The 24,104-nt window shown below is 44.2% G+C and overlaps 1 protein-coding gene across 1 annotated transcript in view; it reads left to right on the plus strand.

The window, feature by feature from the left end:
* The window catches only part of PCOLCE2 (procollagen C-endopeptidase enhancer 2), a 64,496-nt gene that overhangs the window by 21,966 nt on the left and 18,426 nt on the right, over positions 1-24,104 (plus strand). Inside the window, exons 3-5 of the mRNA XM_081137960.1 lie at positions 6,204-6,459; positions 18,845-18,969; positions 19,969-20,105. Of these exons, the coding sequence (XP_080994086.1) occupies positions 6,204-6,459; positions 18,845-18,969; positions 19,969-20,105 (518 nt within the window). The remainder of the gene's footprint in view (positions 1-6,203; positions 6,460-18,844; positions 18,970-19,968; positions 20,106-24,104) is intronic.

The following is a 24,104-nucleotide window of genomic DNA, read 5'->3' on the forward strand; positions in this document are numbered from 1 at the left end:
CCTCAGCCCCTGCCGTAGTTGGGCCGTGGAAAACACGGGGGAGAAGTCAGGAGGCCTGGGCCTGCCGCTGACTTGCCAGGTGGCTTTAGGTAAGTCATTAAACCCCCTGAGCTATTTCTTCCTTCCCGTCGGGAGCTAATGCTGCTTGCCTTGTGCCTGTGGGTTTTCATTGTTATATAAATGTATGTGCTAGTATTAGGAGGTGTGGCCTGCACTAGTTTTTTAAATACAGATCCCAGTGATTTATTCAATAACTACTTTTGGACTCCTGTAACAGGCAGGCATTGGACTAGCTATGCACAAGCTCTGGTCTCTGGAGCTTTGTCCTGGTGGAGAGATGGGTGATAAATAATCTCCGAAGAAATAACATGGTCCTGTGACCTACCCCAGCAGAAGGGCTCAGGGTAGGCCTCTCGGGAAAGTTGACGCTTGAGCTGAGACCTAAGAGATGGGGTAGAAGCAGACAAGTGAATGTCAGGGAGTAGATTAGCCAAGCAGAGGGATCAGACTGTGCAAAGGCCCTGAGGTAGAAAACCAGGTTGGAGAGTCTCTTAATCAGCCAAGTTTTTGTATGAGATGGAAGGATACAGTTTGAGAGATGGTCAGGGGCCCAGTCATGCAGGGCCTTACTCTCTCTGTAAGAGAGTAAACTCTTTCGTTTCCTCCCTTGCAAACTAAAACCAGGCTAATATCAACTTCATAAGGTTGTTTGTAGGGGATAAAACCAAATAATATGTGTAAAGCACTTATAAAAGCACGTGGCACCGATACACACTACCCAGGCTTGTGAGGGAGGGTTTATTCCAGGCCCGCGGGGGAGTTTGGGAGAGTTTTCAGCAGGCCGTGTGGCCCAGTCTCCACCGGTGCCTCTAGGCTGGGCTCAGCTACTTGGAGGTTTCCTCCCTCCCTCTAGACACTGGGGGCCTGTAGAGGGTATAGAGGTGGGAAATCCCCACAACAAAACAAAACAAAACTGCAAAACATCACAGTGCTCCCGCTAATCAGAATGTTTTATTTTCCAAGCACTTATAAGATTCCCTTTTTTAAAAAAGGAATATTTAAATGTATGTGAATAAGACCTTATAACCTTTGAATTTATCCCCCTCTTGAAATGTAGCCAAATGTGTATTTGTGCGTAATTTTTTCTGGATTCTATTTTGGGGTATATGTGAGGTGAACTTTGTGTAAATAAAATGTACCCTGCATTTTAGAACACGCTCACTTTCCCAAACATCTTCTTGTGGAAAAGGAAATCTTAGAAGATTAAAACAATGGCTCCGAAAACAATCAGATAGGCTATAAAACATTTTTTCACACAAATTAGTAAATGATGTGTTAGGGAGAAGAAACTGCAGACACCAAGGGGCGTTACCACTTCTGCAGAGATCTCCACATGTAAGAAGCTGGCCTCGTGCTCATAGTATCCTGAAAACACAAGCCATCAGCCTAAAACGCAGCTCCCTGTTCATTCTCTGGCAGCAGCTCGGCACTGGGCACTGACATCAAGAAACTTGGCAGGTCAGCCTGTGACAATAGGGACCTCCCAGGGGCCGTGGGGTGAGCTGAGGTTGCTGTTGCAGCACTAGGCTTTGGCTCACCCAGGACTCAGCTGTTGATAAAAACAAAAACAAAACAATAACAAAAATGAGCATAGAATTGTTTTTCTACAGGCAGATAATGAGTCCCCTGGTCAGTATAATCTCACAAACAGTAGCTTTGTCTAATGGCCACCAAAAGCTTCTTGATTGAGTTTCTGCATTAAGTGTTAGCATTTACAGGCTATTTGAAATATAAAGTTTCTCAAAAGATCTGTATCTTCCATTTTGTAAGGAATGGCTTAGAAAGGAGTGGCCTTTGGAGCTCTGCTGCCCCACCGGGCTAAGAGCTATTAGAGCCACAAGCAGTGGAGCCACCGAGAACTGCCTCATCCAGGATTTGTGCAAAGAAGCTGGTTCTCCATGTAGCTCTGGATGGATTCATGCACTTCACAGATCTTTGTGATGTACCTTGAGGCCACTCTGGGCACTGTCCAGAGGCTGGGGATGCAACTGTGAATGAGGCAGAGGGATCCTGGCCTCCTAGAGCTCTATCTTTTAGGAGAAATGAACTGAGTGAGTGGGTTGAGCCATCCCCTGCTCAGACTCGAGGGGCAGGCTGCCCGCCTAGCTGAGCCCATCTTAGGAAGGGGCAGAGGGGTCTGGGAATGCCTCCAGGAAGACATGACGTTGAAACTGAGACCCTAAGCTTGAGCGAGGGGAGGGCAGGACTGGGAATGTGTTCTCAGCAGAAGGAAGGGCTTGTGAAGGCCCCGTGTGTTTGTTTTTATCTTTATTTGTCCCCCTTCTCTCCCTCACTTGAAAACTCAAGGATGCCCAGGTTGTACAGTGACATGTATGGCCTTATCTCGCCTTCATTCACTTTTAAAACAGACACAAAGACACAGTATTCTTTGAGTGGATAAAACATACGTGTATATAAAAGTGTTTTCTTGTCGCCCTCATCCGAGGACGTGTTCATTGATTTTAGAGAGCGAGGAGGGGAGGGGGAGAGAAACATTGACTGGTTGCCTCCCACACTTGCCCCAACCCAGGATCGAACCCAAAACCTAGGTTTGTGCCTTGACTGGGAATCAAACCCACAACCTTTTGGTGTATGGGACGATGCTCCAACCCACTGAGCCACCCGGCCAGGGCATGTATAGAAAAGTATTTTGAATGATACGAAGGAAACCACTAAATTTGTGACAGTGGTTGCTTCTGAGAATCGAGGGAGAAAGGGGGCCTGGAACAAGCACAAAAGCAACCTCATTTCATCTGAAAGGTTTAATTTTATTAAAGAGGACTTAAAAATGTTACCAAAATGTTAACAATAATCAATTCTGGAGGGTTGGTGCCCAGGTGTTTGTTATATTGTGTGTTTCTGTATTTTCAAAATATTCCTAACAAAAACCAAGGATACAGACTGTAGATTCTTCAAGTAGAAAGGTCAGCTTCAGAGAGTATGCTTTCTAAAGTCGTTTAGGGTGACTGCCCAGGGACTCAGCAAAGTTCACTGTGCATGGCACGGGCGGCCTTCGCTCCTCACACCATGTGCACGGCAGCCACCCCGGGACAGTGGCACGCTCGCTGGGACGGTGGCACGCTCGCTGCGGTGTGCGTCTCACCTGCTGGGGAAGCTCTCTGGCCTCAGTGCGGGCTACAGCAGACCCGCGGCTCGTACAGGTCTCCTTTGTGTGCTTCTTTCCCAAGAGCTCTTGCCAGGCTTATTGGGATCATCATGCGCTCAAAATCACAACGATGTAACCCAGTTTCTAGTGTCAACACTGTGTCTATCTCAGAGAAGCTTCAACTTTTCATTGCAGTGGGACCAAGTAAAGAACTTTTGAGAAGGAGAGATTTACTCCAGTAGGGATGAGTATCCAAGGCCTGTATGCGTGTCAACAGCCAGGCTACGGGAACGAATTAACAGAATTTTCTTAGTGTCAGAGAACTGAGAACTTAGCGACGAAACAAGACTGCCCACCCGAGGCCCTCCTGTTGCGGTCATCGGAAGACCCTGAGAAAGTCTTCCTCACTCGCACATTTTCCCTCCGGCTCACTGCCACTGTCCCCAGCGTCCCCCTCGTCTGATTTGTAGCCAATTCAGCGTCTGTGTGGGTGGTTCTTTTGAGTCCTTAACCTCTTCTCTTGCAACGAGCTTGTCCTCCGTCATTCCTCAGCCACCCACTTGGCATTGTCACCATCCTTCCTCCACCAAGGCTGAGGTGGTTACTGTCCTTACCCAGCTTGAATTCCATGCTCCCTTTTATGGTCACCCCCTGCCTGCATCCCCAGCTCTCCCAGCCCTCTCTTCTTCCATAGCCCTTACCTAGCAAGCACCCCTCCTCCCTGGCCCCAGCCTACCTACCACTGCTGAAATCCGCCTCTTCCCGCCCTGCACCCCCACCCAGGGAGCCGCCTGGGGCATGGCAGCCTTCTCCCTGTCCTCAAACTCCCACAGCTGCCCTCATGTCCACTCTTGCTGCTGGGACCTTGTTTTCCATTCACTATGGAAAAGAGAGAAACCAGAAGAAAAGTTTCACATGCCCTCGAGCCTCAGCTACGAACCTGCAGGCACCTGCCTTCCCTCCGCCCACGGGCTGCCCTCTGAGCCCCGCTCTAAGGCTGCCTCCCGCACCTGCGCCTTCGCTCACATCTCCCCATGCTCCCTCAGCGACGTTTCTCCAGCAATTCTCCCTCCCTCCTACTTCATCAGTTTTGCCCTCTCTACAGAATTATTCCCACTCAATGCAAATATGCTTTAATATAGCCCATTGTAAAATCCTATCCTCACCTCACACCCCCTCAGATAACTCCCATCTTACTCTGGTTATCCTTCCAGCAAAACTCCTTGGAAGGTTTGTCTATATTTATCATTACCATTTCCTCTCCATTTTTCCTCGATCTTCCTCTTTTCAGGCTTTGTCCCCGCTGCCCCACAAAACAGCTTCGTCGGGGTCACCACTGACCTCTGGTTGTAAACCCAGGGTCGTTGCTCTGTCCTCACCTTCCTCGGATGCAGCCGGCCAGTCCGTCCTCCTGGACACAGCCTCTTCGCTTGGCTTCTAGGCACCACCCTCCTGCTGCCTTCGACTTACTAATTCCGTCTCTGTTGTGGTTCGACCTCATTTGGAAAGCCCAGTGCCCTAGGGCCCTATTCTTAGGCCTCGTACCTTTTTTAATTTTATTTTTAATCCTCACCTGAGGATATTTTTTCCATTGATTTTCAGAGAAAGTGGAAGGGAGGGAGGAGGCGGGAGAGAGAGAGAAACATTGATGTGAGACAGACACATCGATTGGTTGCCTCCCGAACGCACCCCGACTGGGGCATGGATCAAACCTGCAACCCAGCACAGAGAATATAGTCGGTAATATTGTGATAACTCTGTATGGGGCCAGTTGGGGTACTGGAAATACCAGAGGAACATTGTAAAGTGTATGACTGTCTAACCACTATGCTGTACACCTGAAACCAATACAAAATAAGACTGAAAAAGAAAGATAAGCTTCTGATAACTAGAATGCAACCAAGGCAAGGCCAAAATGTTCCCCTTCCTGCGACTCCTCCATTACTGTTCCTACATTAGGGTGGGTATACACTAACACAAAAGGCAAATAGCACTGACACACGTCCTCTTGTACAAAAAAAATCATGGCACTGAACGCAGCAACATGGGGAAGCCACATCATGTCAGAGCATCTGTTGAGCCTTGAGTGTGTGATAGTTAACCAAAGTGAGTGTAAACCAACCAGGGTTGCCTGTGGGTTGTGTCGGATTGTTTTTGAAATCACTGACCTATGTCAGCTGTACGTTTTTGCAGAATGAAATGTTTCTGCTAGTCAGTGGGGACCTCATCTAGTTGAGAAGGTGAAATCTGACTGAGACTTCATAACTAAACTACTTTAATGAAGAACTGAAAAAGGCGGTGTGAAGTGGGAAAGAAATGGGGCTTTTGTAAGAATTCTGCCAAAAGATTTTGTAGCCATTTCCACCCCTACCTATTCAGGAAGCAGAGGGAAGCAGGATAAGAATTATACGGGGGGAATTGTGGTGAAGAAAGTTATGAGATCGTTTCAGGCTCCCTGGTACATAAAGTTGGCACCTAGAAAACAAGCAACAAAGTGAGAAGAGAGCATTCAGCTGTTACTAAGTCAGTGTGATCACACGTTGTGCACAGTTGATCTGGATCTTTCAGGACCCAAAGTATTATCTATAAGTCATCTGCACAATTGCCAAATAATCCTTCTGGTTTTTACTTGTTAGGAATGTTCTGTATCCTGAGATTGTCCCATTGTATTATTTGCGAAAAATGACAATTCAAATGCTTCCCTGCCAAGCAGTGTCTCTGGGAGCCTTGCTGTTTTTGAGTATGCCAGTGTGTGAGCAGCGGCATCAATTGACAAGACCGGCCCAATATTCTGAAGCTCTGTTGAGATAAATTCCCTGGGAATAACATTGAGTGCCCTGGAGAACTGTGGGATTTGTCAAAGACCATAAACTTTCATATTTTATTAGGAGTACCTTTTCTGGCTTAGTTTAGGTTTGAGGGAAGAAACAGCACTGTCTTGGATATACACGTTTATCTGCTCACTGGTAATTGGCTGAACGTGAAGACCTCGGACATTATTTTCATGACACTTTTCCGATGGCCTTTCTCTCGGCAGGTTCCCAAGGGGAAAGTAGTGGTCCTCAATTTCCGATTCATAGACCTCGAGAGTGACAGCCTGTGCCGCTACGACTTTGTGGATGTGTACAACGGCCACAGCAACGGCCAGCGTATTGGGCGCTTCTGTGGCACCTTCCGGCCTGGAGCCCTCGTGTCCAGTGGCAACAAGATGATGGTGCAGATGGTTTCCGACGCCAACACCGCCGGGAACGGCTTCATGGCCACGTTCTCTGCTGCGGAGCCGAATGAGAGAGGTACTGTCTGCACATCATGGGGATAGCAGCAGGATGGCTCACAGTAATGGAAGTTCTGCTGTGGGTCAAGCACTGTTCTATACTCAACACTTTATATGTATTTACTCCTTTAATTTAAAGTTAAGAGAAGTTCTGAAACAGCTAATAAGTGCCACCAAACCACACAGAGACCAGAAAAAATCAGTTTTTTAAAAGCGCATATGTATTCTAAAATTCAAATGTAGGCATTCATGGAGTAAAAATGTGAAGTTTGCATACATGTATACACATACAGGTATAGAAACATACCCTTCACCCTCTTAGAAATAGCCATGGCTGGTAGTCCTCATACCTTTCAGTGTGCATATATATATATATACACACACATACTTTTTGCAATAACTTTTTAAAAATATATCTTTATTGATTTCAGAGAGAGGAAAGGAGAGGGAGAGAGAGAGAGAAATATTAATGATGAGAGAGTTGTCATTGATCGGCTGCCTCCTGCATGCCCCTGACTGGGGTTCGAGCCTACAACCCATGTGCCCCAACCAGGAATCGAACCTCGATCTCTTGGATCCTAGGTTGATGCTCAGCTGCTGAGCCACACCCAGCCAGGCTTTGCAATAACTTTTTAAAAGTGTAAGTGGAATCATGCATTCATTTTGTTTCACAACTTTCTCTTTTCACTTAACACTATGTGTCGGTATATTTTCATGTCAGTACATGTGACTTCCCCAAAATAGAGACCTCTACCCTTGAAAGATAACTATGGAGGGCAAGGTATGTTGTTCGCAGCCTTTTGCCTCAGGGCATTCCCTAGTCTGCTCTTTTTTAAAAAAAAAAAAATTAAATTTTTTGGGGTGACAGTGGTCAATATGAACATAAAGGTCTCAGGTGTGGCTTTCTATGTTACAAGATCTGTATATTGCACTGTGTACCCACCACCCAAAGTCAGACCATCTTCTGTCACCATATATTAGGCCCCCTTCAACCTCCAGCCCCCATCATCTTCTCTCTGGCAACCACGATGCCTTTTGTGTCCATCATTTTCAGTTTTATATCCTTCATAAGTGAAATTGTATGGTTCTTAGCTTTTTCTGCCTGACATCTCACTTAGCATAATATTCTCAGGGTCCATCCGTGTTGTTGAAAATGGCAGTGCCCATCCTTTCTCATGGTGAGTAGTATCCATTGTGCACACCTCCCACATCTCTATCCAGGCCTCTATCGCAGGGCACTTTGGCTGTTTCCGTGTCTTGGCCACCTTGAATAATGCTGCAGTGAACGTAGGGGTGCATATGACTTTGAGAATACATGTTTTTGAGTTTTTTGGGGCATATACCCAGGAGAGGGACTGCTGGGTTGTATGCTAGCTCTATTCTTAATTTTTTATTTATTTATTGTTAATCCTCAGCTGAGGATATTTTTCCCATTGCTTTTCAGAGAGAGTAGAAGGGAGAGAGGAAGGGAGGGAAGGAGGGAGAGAGAGCAAGAGAGAGAGAGAGACAGAAAGAGTGATATTGACCGGTTGCCTCCTGCATGCACCCCAACCTGGGGCAGGGAGCAAACCCATAACTCAGGTGCTTACCCTTGACTCACAACCCTCAAGTGTGCGAGCCAGCGCTCTAACCAGTGAGCCACACCAGCCAGGGCTATTCTTAATTTTTTGAGGCCTCGACAGTCTGTTTTCTGTAGTGTCTGTCCCAGTCTACATTCCCCAGCAGTGAATGAGGGTTCCCCTCTCTCCACAGCCTCTCCAACACTTGTTGTTACTTGTCTTGCTGATAACAGCCCCTCTAACAGGTGAGAGGTGGGATCTCATTGCAGTTTTGATTTGCATTCTCCTAATTGCTAGTGAGGTTGAACATCTTCTCATATATCTGTTGGCCATTTGTATGTCTTCTTGGGAGAGGTGTCTGTTCAGGTCATGTGCCCATTTTTAATTGGGTTGTTTGTTTGGTGTTGAGTTTTATGAGTTCTTTATATATGCTGGATATTAAACCTTTGTGGGAGCTGCTTGTGAATACCATCTCCCTCTGGTCGGCTGCCTCTTTGTTTTGTTGTCAGTTTCTTTTGCTGTGCAGAAGCTTTTTAGGTTTGGTACAGTCATAAAATGTTCTCTACAACCAAGGTCCATAAGTTTAGTACCTGTGTTATCTTTCTTCTATGTAATTTATTGTTTCAGGTCTCACACTTAGGTCTTTCATCCATTTTGAGTTAATTTTTGTACATGGGGACAAACTGTAATCCCGTTTCATTCTTTTGCATGTGGCTTTCCAGTTTTCCCAGCACCATTTATTGAAGAGACTATCTGTACTCCATTGTGTGTTTCTGGCTCCTTTGTCAAAAATTATCTTCCCATATACATGTAGTTTTATATCTGGGCTCTCTATTCTGTTCCATTGTCTGTGTGTCTGTTTTTCTGCCAGGACCATGCTGTTTTGATGATCGTAGCTCTGTAGTATAATTAGAAGTCAGGTAGTGTGATACCTCCAGCTTCATTCTTCTTTCTCAGGGTTGCTTTGGCTATTCATGTTCTTTCTGTGGTTCCATGCAAATCTGATGATTTTTTAAATTTATTTTTTTTTAAATGACACTGGGCCCGGCCAGGCGTGGCTCAGCGGTTAAGCATCGACCTAGGATCCAGGCAATTGGGGTTCGATTCCCGGTCGGGGCACATGCCAGGGTTGTGGGCTGCAGCCGATCGATGACTCTCTCATCATTGATGTTTCTCTCTCTCTCTCCCTCCTTTCCTCTCTCTGAAATCAATAAAGATATATTTAAAAATAAAAAAATAAAAAAATAAAATGACACTGGGATTCTGATGTGGATTGCATTAAATCTGTATATTGCTTTGGGTAACATGGCCATTTTAACTACGTTGATTCCTCCAATTCATGAGCACAGGATATTTTTCCATTTTGTTGTGACTTTTTCAGTCTCTTTTAATAATGCTTTGTAGCTTCTGTGCCTCTTTATTGGTGAATTCAGACCATTTACATTTAGGGTAATTATTGATTATGAGGATTTCGTATAGCCATTTTATCTTTTGTTTTCTGGTAGCTCTGTGCCTCCATCAGTTCTTTTTCTTTGTGTTTCTGTCTGCTGTTTTTGGTGGTGGTTCATACTTCTTTCCTCTGTGTCCTCTTTTTTTAAGCTGTGTGTCTTAATTTTGGGGGTTTTGAGTGTGGTTACCATTAGGTTTATAAAAAAATGAAGTTGCATATATACAGTAGTTTTTTTTCTTTTGATTCTGATCTCCATCTTTCTTTGCCAGTTCAGACCTTTACCCCTCCCCTTTTATGTTTTTGTTGTCACAATTATCCCTGTTTATGCTGTAAGTTTTTTGTTGATCTTACTCGTAGTGTTGTGACCTTATGTTCTCTGTTTCAGGTAGAACAACTCCCTTGAGTATTTCCTGCAGTGGAAGTCTTCTAGTGGTAAATTCTCTCAGCTCCTGTATGTCTGGGAAAGTGTTTATTTCTCCTTCCTATTTAAAGGATAATTTTCATGGATATACTATTCATGGCTGGTAATTTCTTTTATAGACATTTGAATGTTTGGCTCCACTCTCTTCTGTCCTGTAGAGTTTTTGCTGAGAAGTCGGATGAAATTCTGATGGGTTTTCCTTTGTAGGTTACTTCCTTCTTTTCCCTGGCTGCTTTGAGAACTTTTTTTCTTTGTCATTAATTTTTGACAGTTTTAATACAGTGTGCCTTGGCTAGGGCCTCTTTGGAATGAGGTAACTAGGTGTTCTGTTGGCTTCTTGGATTTGAGATCTACTTCTTTCCATAGGTTTGGGAAGTTCTCATCCACTATGTGTTTGAGTACACTCTCTGGTCCCTTCTTCCTCTCTTCTTCTCCTGGAATGCCTATTTTTCTAATATTGCTTTTTCTGATGGAGTCAGATAGTTCTTGTAGAGCTCTTTCATTTTATTATTTTAAGCTCAGGTCTCTCCCTTCTTCCTTCTGCATAATTTCTAGCTTCCTACCTTTGATGTCACTAATTCTTTCCTCCGTCTGGTTGGCTCTGTTTCGTACGCTCAGTGGTTCACTCCTCATCTCCTTAATTGCATGCTTCATTTCCAGGACTTCTGATTGTTTGTGTGTGTTTTTTAATGTTTTTTTTTTATCCTCACCCAAGGATATTTTCTTCATTGCTTTTCTGAGAGAGTGAAAGAGGGAGAGAGAGAAACATCAGTATGAGAGAGAGACATTGATTGGTTGCTTCCGGTTCACATGTTGACAGGGGCTGGGGATTGAGCCTGGAACCGAGGTATGCTCTTGTCCAGAATCGAACCTGGGATCCTTTAGTCTGTGGGCCAACATTCTAACCACTGTGCCAAACTGACTAGGGCTGATTGGTTCTTTTTTTAAGTTCAATCTCTTTGGAAAAGTACTCGTGTATTTTTTCATTAATTCGTTTTCTGAGTGCATTAAGTAGCCTGTTTGTATTTTCTCCTATCTCGTTGAGTCTTCAGAACTGCCATCTTGAATTCTCTGTCATTTATATCACATATTTCCATGTGTTCCAGTTTGCTTCCTGGAGATTTTTCATTTTCTTTATGAGCTGCGTCTCTGCCATGGTTATTTGTGGTATTTGTTGATCTCCTCTGTCTAGGCATCTATGTATTATTTGCCCTTCTCTAGCCACTTTCTCTGAAGAGGCCTTTCTACTATTTTCTAGTAGGTGGTACTGAATTACAAGATTTTTACCTCTGTGACCTCCCACAGGTGACCTCCACAGCCCTGCTGCTTGCTGCTTGGGGGTAGGGTATGCTTTGCCCTCACCATAATGGCAACCCTGAACTTCCATTGGGTTTACTGCAACTCACCCCAACTGGGGATCAGTCACAGAGGGAAATAGCGATTTTGCTGCAGTAGCTCTCGGTTTACAGATTATGTGCTTCTCAACCCGACCCGACACCAAGGGCAACAGGAGGCAAGTTTTGGGAGCCCAAGGGGTGACAGGGCTCTGTGACTCCCTTTCTTTGTTTGAAACACCAGCCACCCGACAGTGGACAGCCATGTGGCAGAACCCCTGCTCTGTGTCCTTGCCCCATCCTCTCAATTGACTCAGCCCTTGTTTGCACTGCTCACCCCACTGGAGAGGCTTCCAAGATTCTCTGTTCCTCCCAGCTGAAGGAAGTTCCTGCTACTGCAGGCTTTCTCCCTTCTCTGCGCCGGTCTGGCCCTGAGCTCCTGACTGCATGGCTGTACCTGTGGCTGTCTGAGCTTTCCTCCCTTTTCAAAACCTCCCCATTTGTTCTCATTTGCCCACCTTTAGATGCCTTAATGCACAGGTCTCTCAGGTGTGCTATATTGAGCAGGGAATCATTTGTTGAGTTATAGTTGATCAACTTGTTAAAGGTTTAGGAGGAGAGGCCAAGGGGATCTCTAATGCTGCCATTCTTCTGCCAAGATCATAATTGCCTCTTGCTTTGGGCCATAGTGCAACATTAGTGGTATGGGGTGTCAGAGGAGAGAATCTGGGGGTGACAGAGCAGCCAGAATGTTTGGGGAGAAATCCTGGGTGGGAGCTACAGGGAAATTGAGGCAGAAAGTATACACATAAAATCCACCCTAATCTTTGGCTGACAGCTAAATTCCACATATATGGGGGAGAACTCAGTTGTCCTGGCACAAAAGCATCAGCTGGAAGGTGAAAGAACTGACAGACACTATAGCCCACTGCAAGAGAGACATATTTTGAGCTTGAGTCTTTCCAAGCTAAATGCCAGCTAGAACAAAAATCACTTTTCATAGGAACATAACAGAATCTAGAGTCTCTATAATGTGTCGTTCATAATGTCCACTATCCAATCATGTTATGAAACCCAGGAAAGTGTGTCTATATTAAGCAAAACAGCAGTCAATAAAAATGGATCCCAGGACAACTCAGACACTGTGATTAGCAGATAGTACTTTAAAACAGCTATAAGAATATGTTTAAAAACTTAAAGGGAAATATATGTTTAATAAATAAACAGATTGCAAATCTCAGAAGAGAAACAGCAATTGTAAAAAAGAATAAAATGGTAATTCTAGAGCTGAAAAATACAGAATTTGAAATTTTAAAATTTACCTTACTGCCTTACAAGCAGATTGGAGATGATAGAAGCAAGAGTCAGTGAATTTGAATATAAATGTTCTAATCTGAAGAACAAGGAGGGAAAATATTAATGAGAACGAGCGCCCAAGGGAGACAATATCACGTGGTCTTACATGAGTAATTTGTATCCCAAAGAATAACACAGTTATATTAGTGCAGAAAAAAATATCTGAAGAAATAATGGCTTGAAGCTACCAAAATTTAGTGAAGTGCTTCAATTTACAGACCAAGATCAACAAACCCCAAATAGGATAAATAAAAATGAAACCACGAGGAAGGAAACAAGATGGCACGTAGGTAACAGCTGCACCTGCCGCCTCCTGCAACCGCATCAAAATTACAACTAAAACACAGAACCACCATCACTCAGAGCCTCCTGAGATCTGGCTGCACAGAAGCCCTACAACCAGGGAGCTGAGGGAGCACAGAGGCCCATCGGAGGGGCCGAGACGCGAGGCCCATCGGGGCTGAGTCAGGAAGACAGGGCCATGGGCCCACCCCTGGTGCTGCAGTTTAAACCCCAGAGGGAATCTCGGCGATGGAGGTTTCCTGGAGGAGTGAGGGGTCCCAGCCCCACATGAGGCCCCCAGCCCAGGGCTCCAAGCCGGGAAGAGACGTCCCCCCAACTCCGGGCTGTGAGAACCAGCGGGACTGTCTCTGAGCATCAGGAAGGCTGTGGGAGCCCCAGGCTTTCCCCTTAAAGGGCCCAGCACGGACTCACTTGGCTGCGCTCCCTCTGAGCCCAGGACCGGGCAGCAGCGTGAAAGGACCTGGGACACTCGGGGAGGAACTAACCTGCCTGAAGTCGGTGCGAGAGCTGGAGGGGCAGCTTCCTCCCAGGCAGAAGGGCTGGCGGAGGCCATGGCTCCTTTGGCGAGTCCTCCCCCCACAGAGCCGGCAGGCAGGCGCCATGTTTGAATCCCCAGCCCCTGACTCACACCTTTGGCCCTGCCCCGTGATTCCTGGAGGCCCCACCCTCCCCACCTGCAGCTCATCCAGGCCATTTCCAGGGGCTTTTCTGTGCAAGTGGCCTCTCGAGCGTCATGCTTAGGACCTTCCTAAAATCTCTCAAACAAGCAGCAGCGGGCCCCACACGGCTTAATAAGTGGCCCCAGGCCTGGCACTAGCGGCAACCTGCATTGGCTCATAGCTCTCCCTCTCCTGGACACCTCCAAGCCCAGCACAGGTAGCAGCCAACTACGATTTGCTGTGTAGCTCATGCTGGGTGGCCCTGGGCAAGGCACTGGCACAGGCTGACTTTGCACCTCCCGGGAGGCCCCAGAGACAGTGCACCTGGTGGTCAGACTCAACCACGCTGGGTAACAACCCCACCACATCCACGAGTGACTCACTCAAGGGGAGGACTTGGTGAACACCAAAGCTCCACTGAAGTAAATCCTCCATAGGGGTGTCTCCAGCACAGCAGCTCTTTGCTATAGTTGCAGCTGGTCCTCACAGCCGATTGGCCTGGGAGTCAGTTCCTCCCAGGGAAGCCAACAGCAACCAAGGCTCAACTACAACAGGACAGTGCACACAGCCCACACAGGGGAGCACCTAGAAGGCCCAGCTCAGGTGACTGGGGAGGCTGAGCCACTGGACCCTACAGGACACCTACTACACAAAGCCACTCTACAAATTCCAGGAGACACAGCAACTCTACCTAATACAAAGAAACAAACACCTGAAAGCAGCCAAAATGTGGAGGCAAAGAAACATGTCACAAAGGAAAGAACAGAAGAAATCTCTAGAAGAGGAACTAAATGAAATAGATCCAAGCAAGCTAACAGATACAGAGTTCAGAATTTTCTTTATAAGGATGCTCAACCATATTAGTGAGAGTATTACAAAAATAACTGAGAAAATCAATAACATAAGAAAGTATCAATTTGAAATGAAGGCTACAGTAACTGAAATGAAGAATAATTTACAGGGAATCAACAGTAGAGTAGAGGATGCTGAAAATCAAATCAGCAATTTGAACATGAGCAAACAAAAAACACCCAATCAGAAGAGCAAAAACAAAAAAAAAGAATCCAGAAAAATGAAGATAGTATAAGGAGCCTCTAGGACAACTTCAAGACGCCCAACATTCTTATTATTGGGGTGCCAGAGGAAAGAAAGAGAGCAAGAAATTGAAAACCTATTTGAAAAAATGACAGAAAACTTCCCCTACCTGGGGAAAGAAATTGACTTACAAATCCAGGAAGCACAGAGGGTCCCAAAGAAGAGGAACCCAAAGAGGCCCACAGCAAGACACATAATTAAAATGCCAAAGGTTAAAGACCAAGAGAAAATCTTAAAGGCAGTAAGAGAAAAACAGTTAGTTACCTACAAGGGAGCCCCCATATGACTGTCAGCTGATTTCTCAACAGAAACCTTGCAGGCCAGAGGGAGTAGCCAGAAATATTCAAAGTGATGAAAAGCAAGAACCTACAACCAAGATTGCTCTACCCAGCAAGGCTATCATTTAGAATCAAAGGTCAGATAAAGACCTTTCCAGACAAAAAATACCTAAAGGAGTTCATCACCACCAGACCAGCACTGCAGGAAATGTTGAAGGGTCTTCTTTAAGAAGAAGCTAATGAACAAAAGAATCTGATGAACTAAATGGACCCAGAGATATCTACGCAGGCAACAGACGATCATATTTCAGAGGGAAGAGGGAAGGGGGTGGAGGATGGGAAGAGATTAACCAAAGAAGTTATATGCATATATGCATAACCCATGGACACAGACAATGACGGGGTGAAGGCCTGGGGAGGGGGTGGGAGCGAGGTGGAGGGTGTCAGTTGGGGGGAAAAAATGGGACACCTGTAATACTTTCAACAATAAAGATAAATTAAAAAAAAAAAAAATGAAGCCACACCTAGGCATGTCAAAATTAAACTACAGAAACCTAAAGATGAGCCAATCTTAAAATCAATCAGATAAAAACCAGATTACACACAAAGGAAAGATGGTCTGAATGATGGCTTTCTTTAAATGAGAAACAATGGAGGCCAGAAGGCAGTGGGACAGCATTTTTAAAGTGCTGGAATAAAACTGTCAATACAGAATTCGATAGCCAGTCTTCAAGAATGAAAGCATAATGAAGACATTTTCAAATAAACACTTGCATCACAAGAAATATTAAAGGAAGTTCCTTAACTTCCTTTACACTTAACACTGTATTAAGTTTAAGTGAAATGACTCCACAGGATAACATGAAGGTAATGGAAAGAATGAAGGCCACTGGAAATGATAAATGTAAAAGGCTATATATTATTTTATTTTCTTCTCTTAATTTCTTTACATGTGTCTGTTCAAAACAAAATAAAAAAATGCTTTAACACTCTGGCTTGTGTGGTTCAGTGGATTGAGCATCCTCCTATGCACCAAGAGGTCACCAGTTCGATTTCTGATCAGGACACATGCCCGGGTTGTGGGCTCTTTCTCCAGTAGGGAGTGTGCAGGAGGCAGCTGATTGATGTTTCTGTCTTGTCGATGTTTCTCTCTCTCTCTCCCCCTCCCTCCCTCTCTCTCTAATATCAGTGAAAAACATATTTTAAAAAAATAAAATAAAAAATACTTTAACATTGTATTATTGAATGTAATGTATGATATATGTATATGTATGTCATATGTATATGACAACAATAGAACAAAGGATGGAGAGGTAAATGGAACTATGCTGTTGCACATACACACACATATGTACACAGTACATGAAAAGTACAATATTAACTCTGGGCAGATTGTGATAAGTTAAAGATGCACCTTGTAATCCCTAGAGTAACCATTAAAAATGCAAGAGTTAGGACTAAAAAGGAAAAGATTAAAATGCACTACTAAAATTATTCAACTAAGGAAGAACAGATGGAGCAAAAGAAAGGTGGGATGGATAGAACAAAATAGTAAATGGCACACTAAACCCAAGCATTAAATTCAAAGCATTAAGTATTCCTATAAGAAGACAGTAATTGTTAAAATGGGTGAAATAGGAAATCCCAACACTATGTGGTGTACAAGAAAGAGCTTGGAATACAAAGTCAAAATAGGTTGAATGTAAAAGGATGGACAAGTATGTACCATGAAAACATTATTAAAATTTAAATCAATACTTACAAAAAGACATTGTTACAAAGATGAATAGGTAATGTACAGAATGGGAGAAAATATTCACAAAAATATCTATAAAGGACAGAATATAGAAAAAGCTCATAAAACTCAACAATGAAAAGATAAAGATCCCAACAAATATAAAAGTGGGCCACACTTGAACAGACACTTCACAAAGTAGACACATGACTAACTAATCAGCCCATGAAAAATGAATCAGTATCATTAGCCAATAGAAAACCAAATTAAAACTACATGGAGGTATCGGTACATACTCACCAGATCATCTAAAACATCAAATGGTGGCAAGGATGTAATGCAACCAGAGTGTTCATACCTTGAGAGGTATAAAGTGCTACAACCACTTGGGAAGGATTTTCAGTAGTTTCATGTGAAGTTAAACTTCAACATTTGCTCTTGGCCCAGGAACAGCACTCCTGGGTATTGATGCTAATTGATTGTTGCAAATACATTCCACAAAGATTTGTACAGAAATGTTCCTGCAGCTTTATTCACCAAATAATGCAAACTGAAAACATCCACGGGAATGTCACCAGGAGAATGGAAACAAACCGTGGTGTTTCCACAAACGAGCAGATTACCAGTGCGCATGGCGGCGTGAATGAGTCTCGGTGTTGTGCTGCGCGGGGGAAGCCAAACACAAAGGAGCACACACTGTGTGGCTTCATTTATGTGAAGGTCTAGAGTAAAACTAATGGAAGGTGAAAGTTCAGAAGCGTGGTGTGGGACTCAGCAGATTGACTGGGCCAGGATACAGGAATTTTGTGGGAAAGGGGTTCATGTAGTCATAGGAGTGCCACTTACATGGGCATATCCACTTTTCAGAAATTTACAGCTAAGATTTGTGCATTTCAAAGTCTATGAATTTACCTTCTCCAAACCTGTAAATCAATAACAATAATGAAGCAGGTGGTGGAGACTGGGGAGCAGTATTGATAAAAAGAATAGTCAATTGTTGCTAATTGATTGTTGCAAATGGGTGACAGATACGTAGAAGTTCATTATACAGGATGTCCCCCCAAAATGTATACACACTTTAACAGCTGATATCTCAATTTTGAAAATAAAATGTATTTAGTAAACACTGCCTTTATAATTATTCAAAGTGTGGGTATGCATTTTTGGGGACACCCTATATTATTCTATTTACTTTGTATATGCTTGACATTTTCCATGAATAAAAAGTTTTAGAAATTATTCCAACCTTAATTTTTAAAATACATTTACTTAACTTTAGAGATTTCTTTTAAAAATGATCATTTTCTGTGTTAAAGAAATATTTCATTAAACTATATTAATTTTTTTCATTTCAATTCAGTTTCTTTGTTAGATACATTCAAGTAAAATTAAATTTTGCCCTGGCTGATGTGGTTCAGTGGTTAGAGCATCGGCCTGCGCACCAAAGGGTCACGGGTTCAGTTCCTAGCCCAGGTCGGGGCTCGTGCAGAAGGCAGCCAATCGATGTGTCTGTCTCACATCGATGTTTCTCTCTCTCTCTCTCTCCCCCTCCTCCCCCTTCTCTTTCTGAAATTATTACTGTCAACCTATCAACACATATGTATAGAGATGTCTGAAATAGTATTTGTAAAGTAGTAACTGGTTAGATTTAGGTGGTGGGATTTGGGGTAAGTTTTTTTCTTTATGCTTTTCTGTATTACTGAAATTTTATAAACATGTTTTTACAAAGGAAATTATTCTTAAAAATTATTCAAGATGTATAACATATAAAGTTTTTAGGTAATAAGAGTTTTCTATACCTACTAATTCAAGTTTTGTCAGTGGGCATAGACTTTAACCCTATTTATAAATACCCTGCCTGGAGGGCTCCTAAAATCGACATCATTTGCTGAGCCTGCATGATTTTGGAATGAGTGCACCCCAACTGCTTGTCTTTACTTGTCCAAAATATGAAAGAAAGAGAGGAAGCTGTGGCCCTGACTGCATAACTTCACTCTCTTGTGCTGATATGTCAGGTAACATATCACTTCGGGGGGTATATAGAGGGGACTGGAGACCGTGTGACCCTTATTAAGAGAAAGTTTAAGAGCTTCTGCCATTGCCCTTATTTACTGTACTATCACCTTATATTCCAAATCCCTAATCTCATGGTTGCATTGCGATAACCTCTATGAGGACATAAACTTGAATTTTTTTCTTATTAAATAACTTCAGGGGATCAGTATTGTGGAGGACGCCTTGAAAGACCTTCCGGCTCTTTTAAAACCCCCAACTGGCCAGACCGCGATTACCCTGCAGGAGTCACTTGTTTGTGGCACATTCTGGCCCCAAAGAACCAGGTGAGGTTCCCTGAGCATATGAAGGAAGTATTGTGTGTGAACTGTCCAGATGGTTTGAGGAGCCCGACTCTTAAGAGGAAGGCAACTGGACACAGGCCTTTCTTCATGTGGAGACCCAGAGTCCACTTGCTCTCGCACTATTTGACTTGCAAAGCCATGGATTCAGTTTCCCATTCCAAAACTGCAATTTTCAAAACAGGTTTTGAAATACAAATGGTAAGCAAATCCCCCCGTATGAGATTGTTTAACCCTGTGGAAGATTTTCTAAGCAGCAGCTGCTAATTGTGGGAAGATAAAAAACCTCCCAAGTGCATGTATGTATGTTTCAGGTCACCCTTGCTCACGTGGCAAAGCCGTCATGTACTTATAATAGCCACCCCAGTCGCCAGGCCAGAAACAGTCTGCCTGCTTCACCTGACACAGCCAGCCCAACAGGCCACGCCGCCCTTCAAAGAAAAGTGGTCCGCTGTGAAAGCCAGTCTGCTTATGGTTTCTTTGGTTGCTTTTAAAAATGGAATTTGTGCAGGTTCCCCACAAATAACTTTACTCATTGCTGTGAAACAATCGACAGAGCAGCTCTGTGCCCAGTGCTCATTAGGAGCGGTTATAAGACTTTGCACTCCTTCTGGGACCCACTTTCATATGTTAATTGCAGGACAGAACTTAGCTCGGGAATTGACCAAGCCTACGCTGCGGACTTTTGAAAATAACTCATTCCCTGCTTCTGTAGCTGTCAGCAATCAGAGCTCCTAAGTTTAAGATCTTAACTAGGGTTGACCTGGGAGTGAGATGATCGTTTGGAATGATTAAAAGTTAAAGCAAAAGAGTAGCACAAGAAATACGAATCCCACAGAAGTATGACAGCAAGAATAACTTACATAGAGTGAGTGCGTTTCTACAGAGGAAACCACGGTACGCTACGGTTGGGGGAAGGGGGAATCCACTTGAGCGTGCTCAGCAGTGGATTCCCACCCTTCTAATACTGTGCTTTCCCTAAAGCTCATAGAACTGAAGTTTGAGAAGTTCGACGTTGAGCGCGATAACTACTGCCGCTATGACTACGTGGCTGTGTTTAATGGTGGAGAAGTCAACGACGCCAAAAGAATTGGGAAGTATTGCGGTGATAGTCCACCTGCGTAAGTAGCACCTGCTTTATTTCGAAACCTCTTCTTTTTTAACCTCATCTGTGGATATGTTTATTGGCATTTAGAGAGAGGGGAAGGGAGATGGAGAGAGAGAGAAACATCGATGTGAGAGAGAAACATCCCTTGGTTGCCTCCTGTGAACACCCCAACCCGGGATCAAACCCACAATCTGGGTATGTGCCCTGACCAGGAACCGAACCCGCAATCTTTTGGTATACGAGTCCACTCTCCAACTGAGCCACCTGGCCAGAACTTAAAACTTGTTTCTTATGCAATTACTCAATTATATTGTATTTTCTGAAAGATTTTATGTTGTTGCTTTGTTCACAAATTCCTGGGTTCCATAACAATGAGTAGGTAACCTTAACAAGTGTGGTGAGGCCTTGACAGCCCCACGGATGAACAGAAACAGAGTTGGTGATGCCAGGGGCGGATGCTGAGTCAGATGCCTGGATATGTCACTGCTCTGCAAAGGTGAGGTCAAGCCTCAGAGCAAATGCGAAAGTCTGAGAAAAAACTAGGGGCTGCCTACTGGGGACCCAGACAAGGAGCCCAGGAAGCTTATGACAGACTCAGGTGATTTTACCGATCAGGTCCTGTCCTGGACCTTTTGGAGCCCTGAGCTCCTCCTCACATTGTTGATGCTCACATTTTTGGTGAGTGAACCCAAAAGGTACTTACTAGAACATTTATGGAACTAGGAACTCTGCTGCTTACTAGCTGGTGACACTGGGCACGTTACTTAACTCAAGATGCTGTATTTTGGTGCAACAAGATATTTCACAGCTTCGTACGCAAGACTAGGAAAGTGACCATTGAAATTACTGCCGCTTGTCAGCACAGCCACTGTCCTGCCTCAGTGAGCACCCTCTCCTGCTGTTGCTGAAACAGTTAGATTGCGTGCACCACCTGCTTTTACATACATTTCTATGGTTTCCACAGACACTTTTGAGTTAAAGCAAGGTGTTTTTTTTCAGTTTCAATTCATTTATATTTAAGTTCAGTAATAATTAAAAATTTTAATGTATTCCAGTTAGTTATAATTTAAACATTAGTATGTCCAGATTTGGCTTCATAGATGAGTGTGATGGAGAGAGGCCCATTTCTAAGCTCCTAGAGTCCTTGTCTTCTTTTCCTATTGCTGCTGTAACAAATGTCCACAAACTGAATGGCTTAAAACTACATATTTGTTCTCTTACAGTTCTGGAGATGAGTCGTCTGAATTTGGTTTCACTGGGCTAAAGTTAAAAGTCAGCAGGGTTGTTTTCTTCTGGAAATATTACTGGACAGGGGACCTGGCCCTTGGCGGGTCTGCCTAGGGCCAGCCTACCAGTAGTGTGTGGGTTCTTGACTCCATGAGGAGAGATCTCACAGCACGAGTCCAGGTGACTGTGAGGGAACGTTCGTTAAAGCTGAGACAGTGAAACAAGAAAGGGCTCAGCATAGCAGCAGCAACAGGAGGGCCGAGGCTGGGCTGCCCTGGCTCTATAGGAAGCCAGAGAAAAGGGGACCTTGGGAACAGGTTCAGGGGGTAAGCCCAGGATGAGCTGCCGCTGCCCATGGCTGCCCTGGTTGCAAGGCTCCTGGGGAAGAAGTGGGGGGGGGAACTGTGTCTGCTAGATCCTTTGTCTTGAGGCTTTTATCTCTCTCCTGCAGGCAGGAATCTTAGGGGAGGTCTCAGGGGAGGGTTTCAGCAGAATATCCATCAGTTTTCTAGGTGTGCTCTTACAGAGCCATGGTTTCCACTGATTGGTCAGTGTGAGGGCAGGGCGTTGTCAGTCATCACAGCTGGTCCTGGCATCACCCACCTGGTTTTGCTGCTTTTCTGAGCCTGAAGCTGAAATATAACTGAGGCCCAGATGTTATCTCTTGGGAGGTGACCTGTACCTGCTGTAAATTGCTCTGCCGGCTTGTTCAGCTGTCTGCTCAGTTTCCCCATCTGCTTGTCTTGGCTCACTGCCTGTCTCAGAAGCGTGAGGGGAGAATCGTTTGCTTGCCTTTTTTCAGCTCGGAGGCTGCTAGCGTTCCTTGGCGGTGGCCCCTTCCTCTGTCTTTGAGGCACATCACCTCTGTCCTGGCTTCTGTCATCACGTAACCAGACCTTCCAGTTATGAGGGTACCTGTGGTTACATTCAGGGCCCACCTACATAGCCTAGGATGCTCTCTCCTTCCCAAGATCCTTAATTTAACCTCTGCAAAGTCCCTTTGCATATAAAGTAACATTCACAAGTTCCAGGAGTCAGAATGTGGACATTTTAGGGGCCACTGTTCATGCCGTCACACGCTCCTCTGCTCAGGCCAGTCTTTTCGCCTAGACCCCTCCGAGCATCTCCTGCCTCCCTAGAAGCACCCCTTTCCCCAGTAGGCCTCTTTGCCCCATTTTTAGCTCGGCCCCCTTTTTCTGTCCCTTCCCCATAACCTATAAACTTAAGTTCTCCCAAATTGAAAAATAATCCCTCTCAACAATCTGTCCTGGTCTAGCTTTTTCTGCTATGTTTTTTCTTCAAATCCAACTATTTAAAAAAATAATTTCATTTCATTTTCTAGCGATATGGCACATAAGCTAGGTTAAAGCATTGGTGAGTTGGCTAAAAAATAAGAAATCACCCGAGGAGAGAGAAGCAAGTCCTTGGAGGAGGCAGCTTTCCTCAGGACACACCTCGTTATTGACCTGGATCTTCTCTCTTTACAGACCACGCTCGGGGACAGGACACAGAGCTCAGGCAAGGGGGACATTGGGTCAAAGACTTCAGCATACACAGGGGACCTACAGAAAGTGACGCCAACTACAACCCAAGGGTGGTAGCTGGGACTCGGCATTGGGTAAAGGAAAGAGGTAGTTCCTTATGGGAATTCCCAGCCAAAAAGCCATCCACATGTGAGTCTGTGGTTACAGTTTACACTAAACGCAGTGAAGAATTCCGTCTGTAGAGTTTCTGAGTTGGTGGTGCCCACAGAGGTGACAGAAGAAAACATCCATTCTTTCTGGACGGATGCATCTTAGCTCAGACTTTAACAGTATCTACAGATAAAGTTTTAAGAAAATAAGTTCCCAATAAAAAAATCATAAAACACAAAGGAAAAGCCAACATAAACAAGAATCAGGAGAAATAAACAGTATAGTCAGACCCACGGAGGCCATCTGTAGTGAAAGCATGAGCTGCAGAATGTGAAATATGTTTGCTCGGAGAGATTCGTGCAATGTATCCTGACTGAGGGCCTGCCAAGTGCAGCCTGTTGAAAATACGACTAACAAGCAGGAGGCCTTCAGAAATGTTCAAACATTTAACAAATAGCCTAACGGGATTTTCAGAACTGAGACATATAATAATTTAAACAAAAAACTTAACATATGTTTTGAATAGCTGATAAGACATAGCTCCAGAAAGAATTAGGGAACTGATAAATGGATGTGAGATGATTACCTGGAATGTACCACAGAGACAAATAGTCGGAGAATGTCAGGAGAGGTTCAGGGTCACCGAGGCTGGAGTGAAAGGACCACACATTTAATACACTAAAAGTTCTCTAACAGGAAATACAGAATGTAGGAAATTTAATGTTTGAAGAAATAATAGTTGAGGCTTTTCCAATGTGGATGAAAGATACCATCAAATTCAAGAACTCAATAAATCCTAAGCAACATATATATTAATATGCCCTTTCCTACGTGTAGTATAGTAAAACCACAGGACAGCAGAGAGAGGTGTTAAAAACAGCCGGAGAGATAAGGCCGAGGATCACAAAGGAAAGACAGTTAACCTAATAACTGACTTCTCAATAGCAACAGTGGAAGTTAGATCTTAGAGAATATCTTCAGAGCACTGAGCCAGAATAGCTCGGATTATGAAAAACCTCTCTTTCGTGAATGTGGGTGAAATAAAGACCTTTGCAGTTAAACAAGGGCTGAGAGAGTTCACTACCAACAGACCTAACCAAAGAAACTTCATTATGTACTTCAGGCAGGAAGAGATGGTCACAGAGTAAAGG

Source organism: Miniopterus schreibersii (genome assembly GCF_964146895.1).
Source record: "Miniopterus schreibersii genome assembly, chromosome: 5".
NCBI classification, from domain to species: domain Eukaryota; kingdom Metazoa; phylum Chordata; class Mammalia; order Chiroptera; family Miniopteridae; genus Miniopterus; species Miniopterus schreibersii.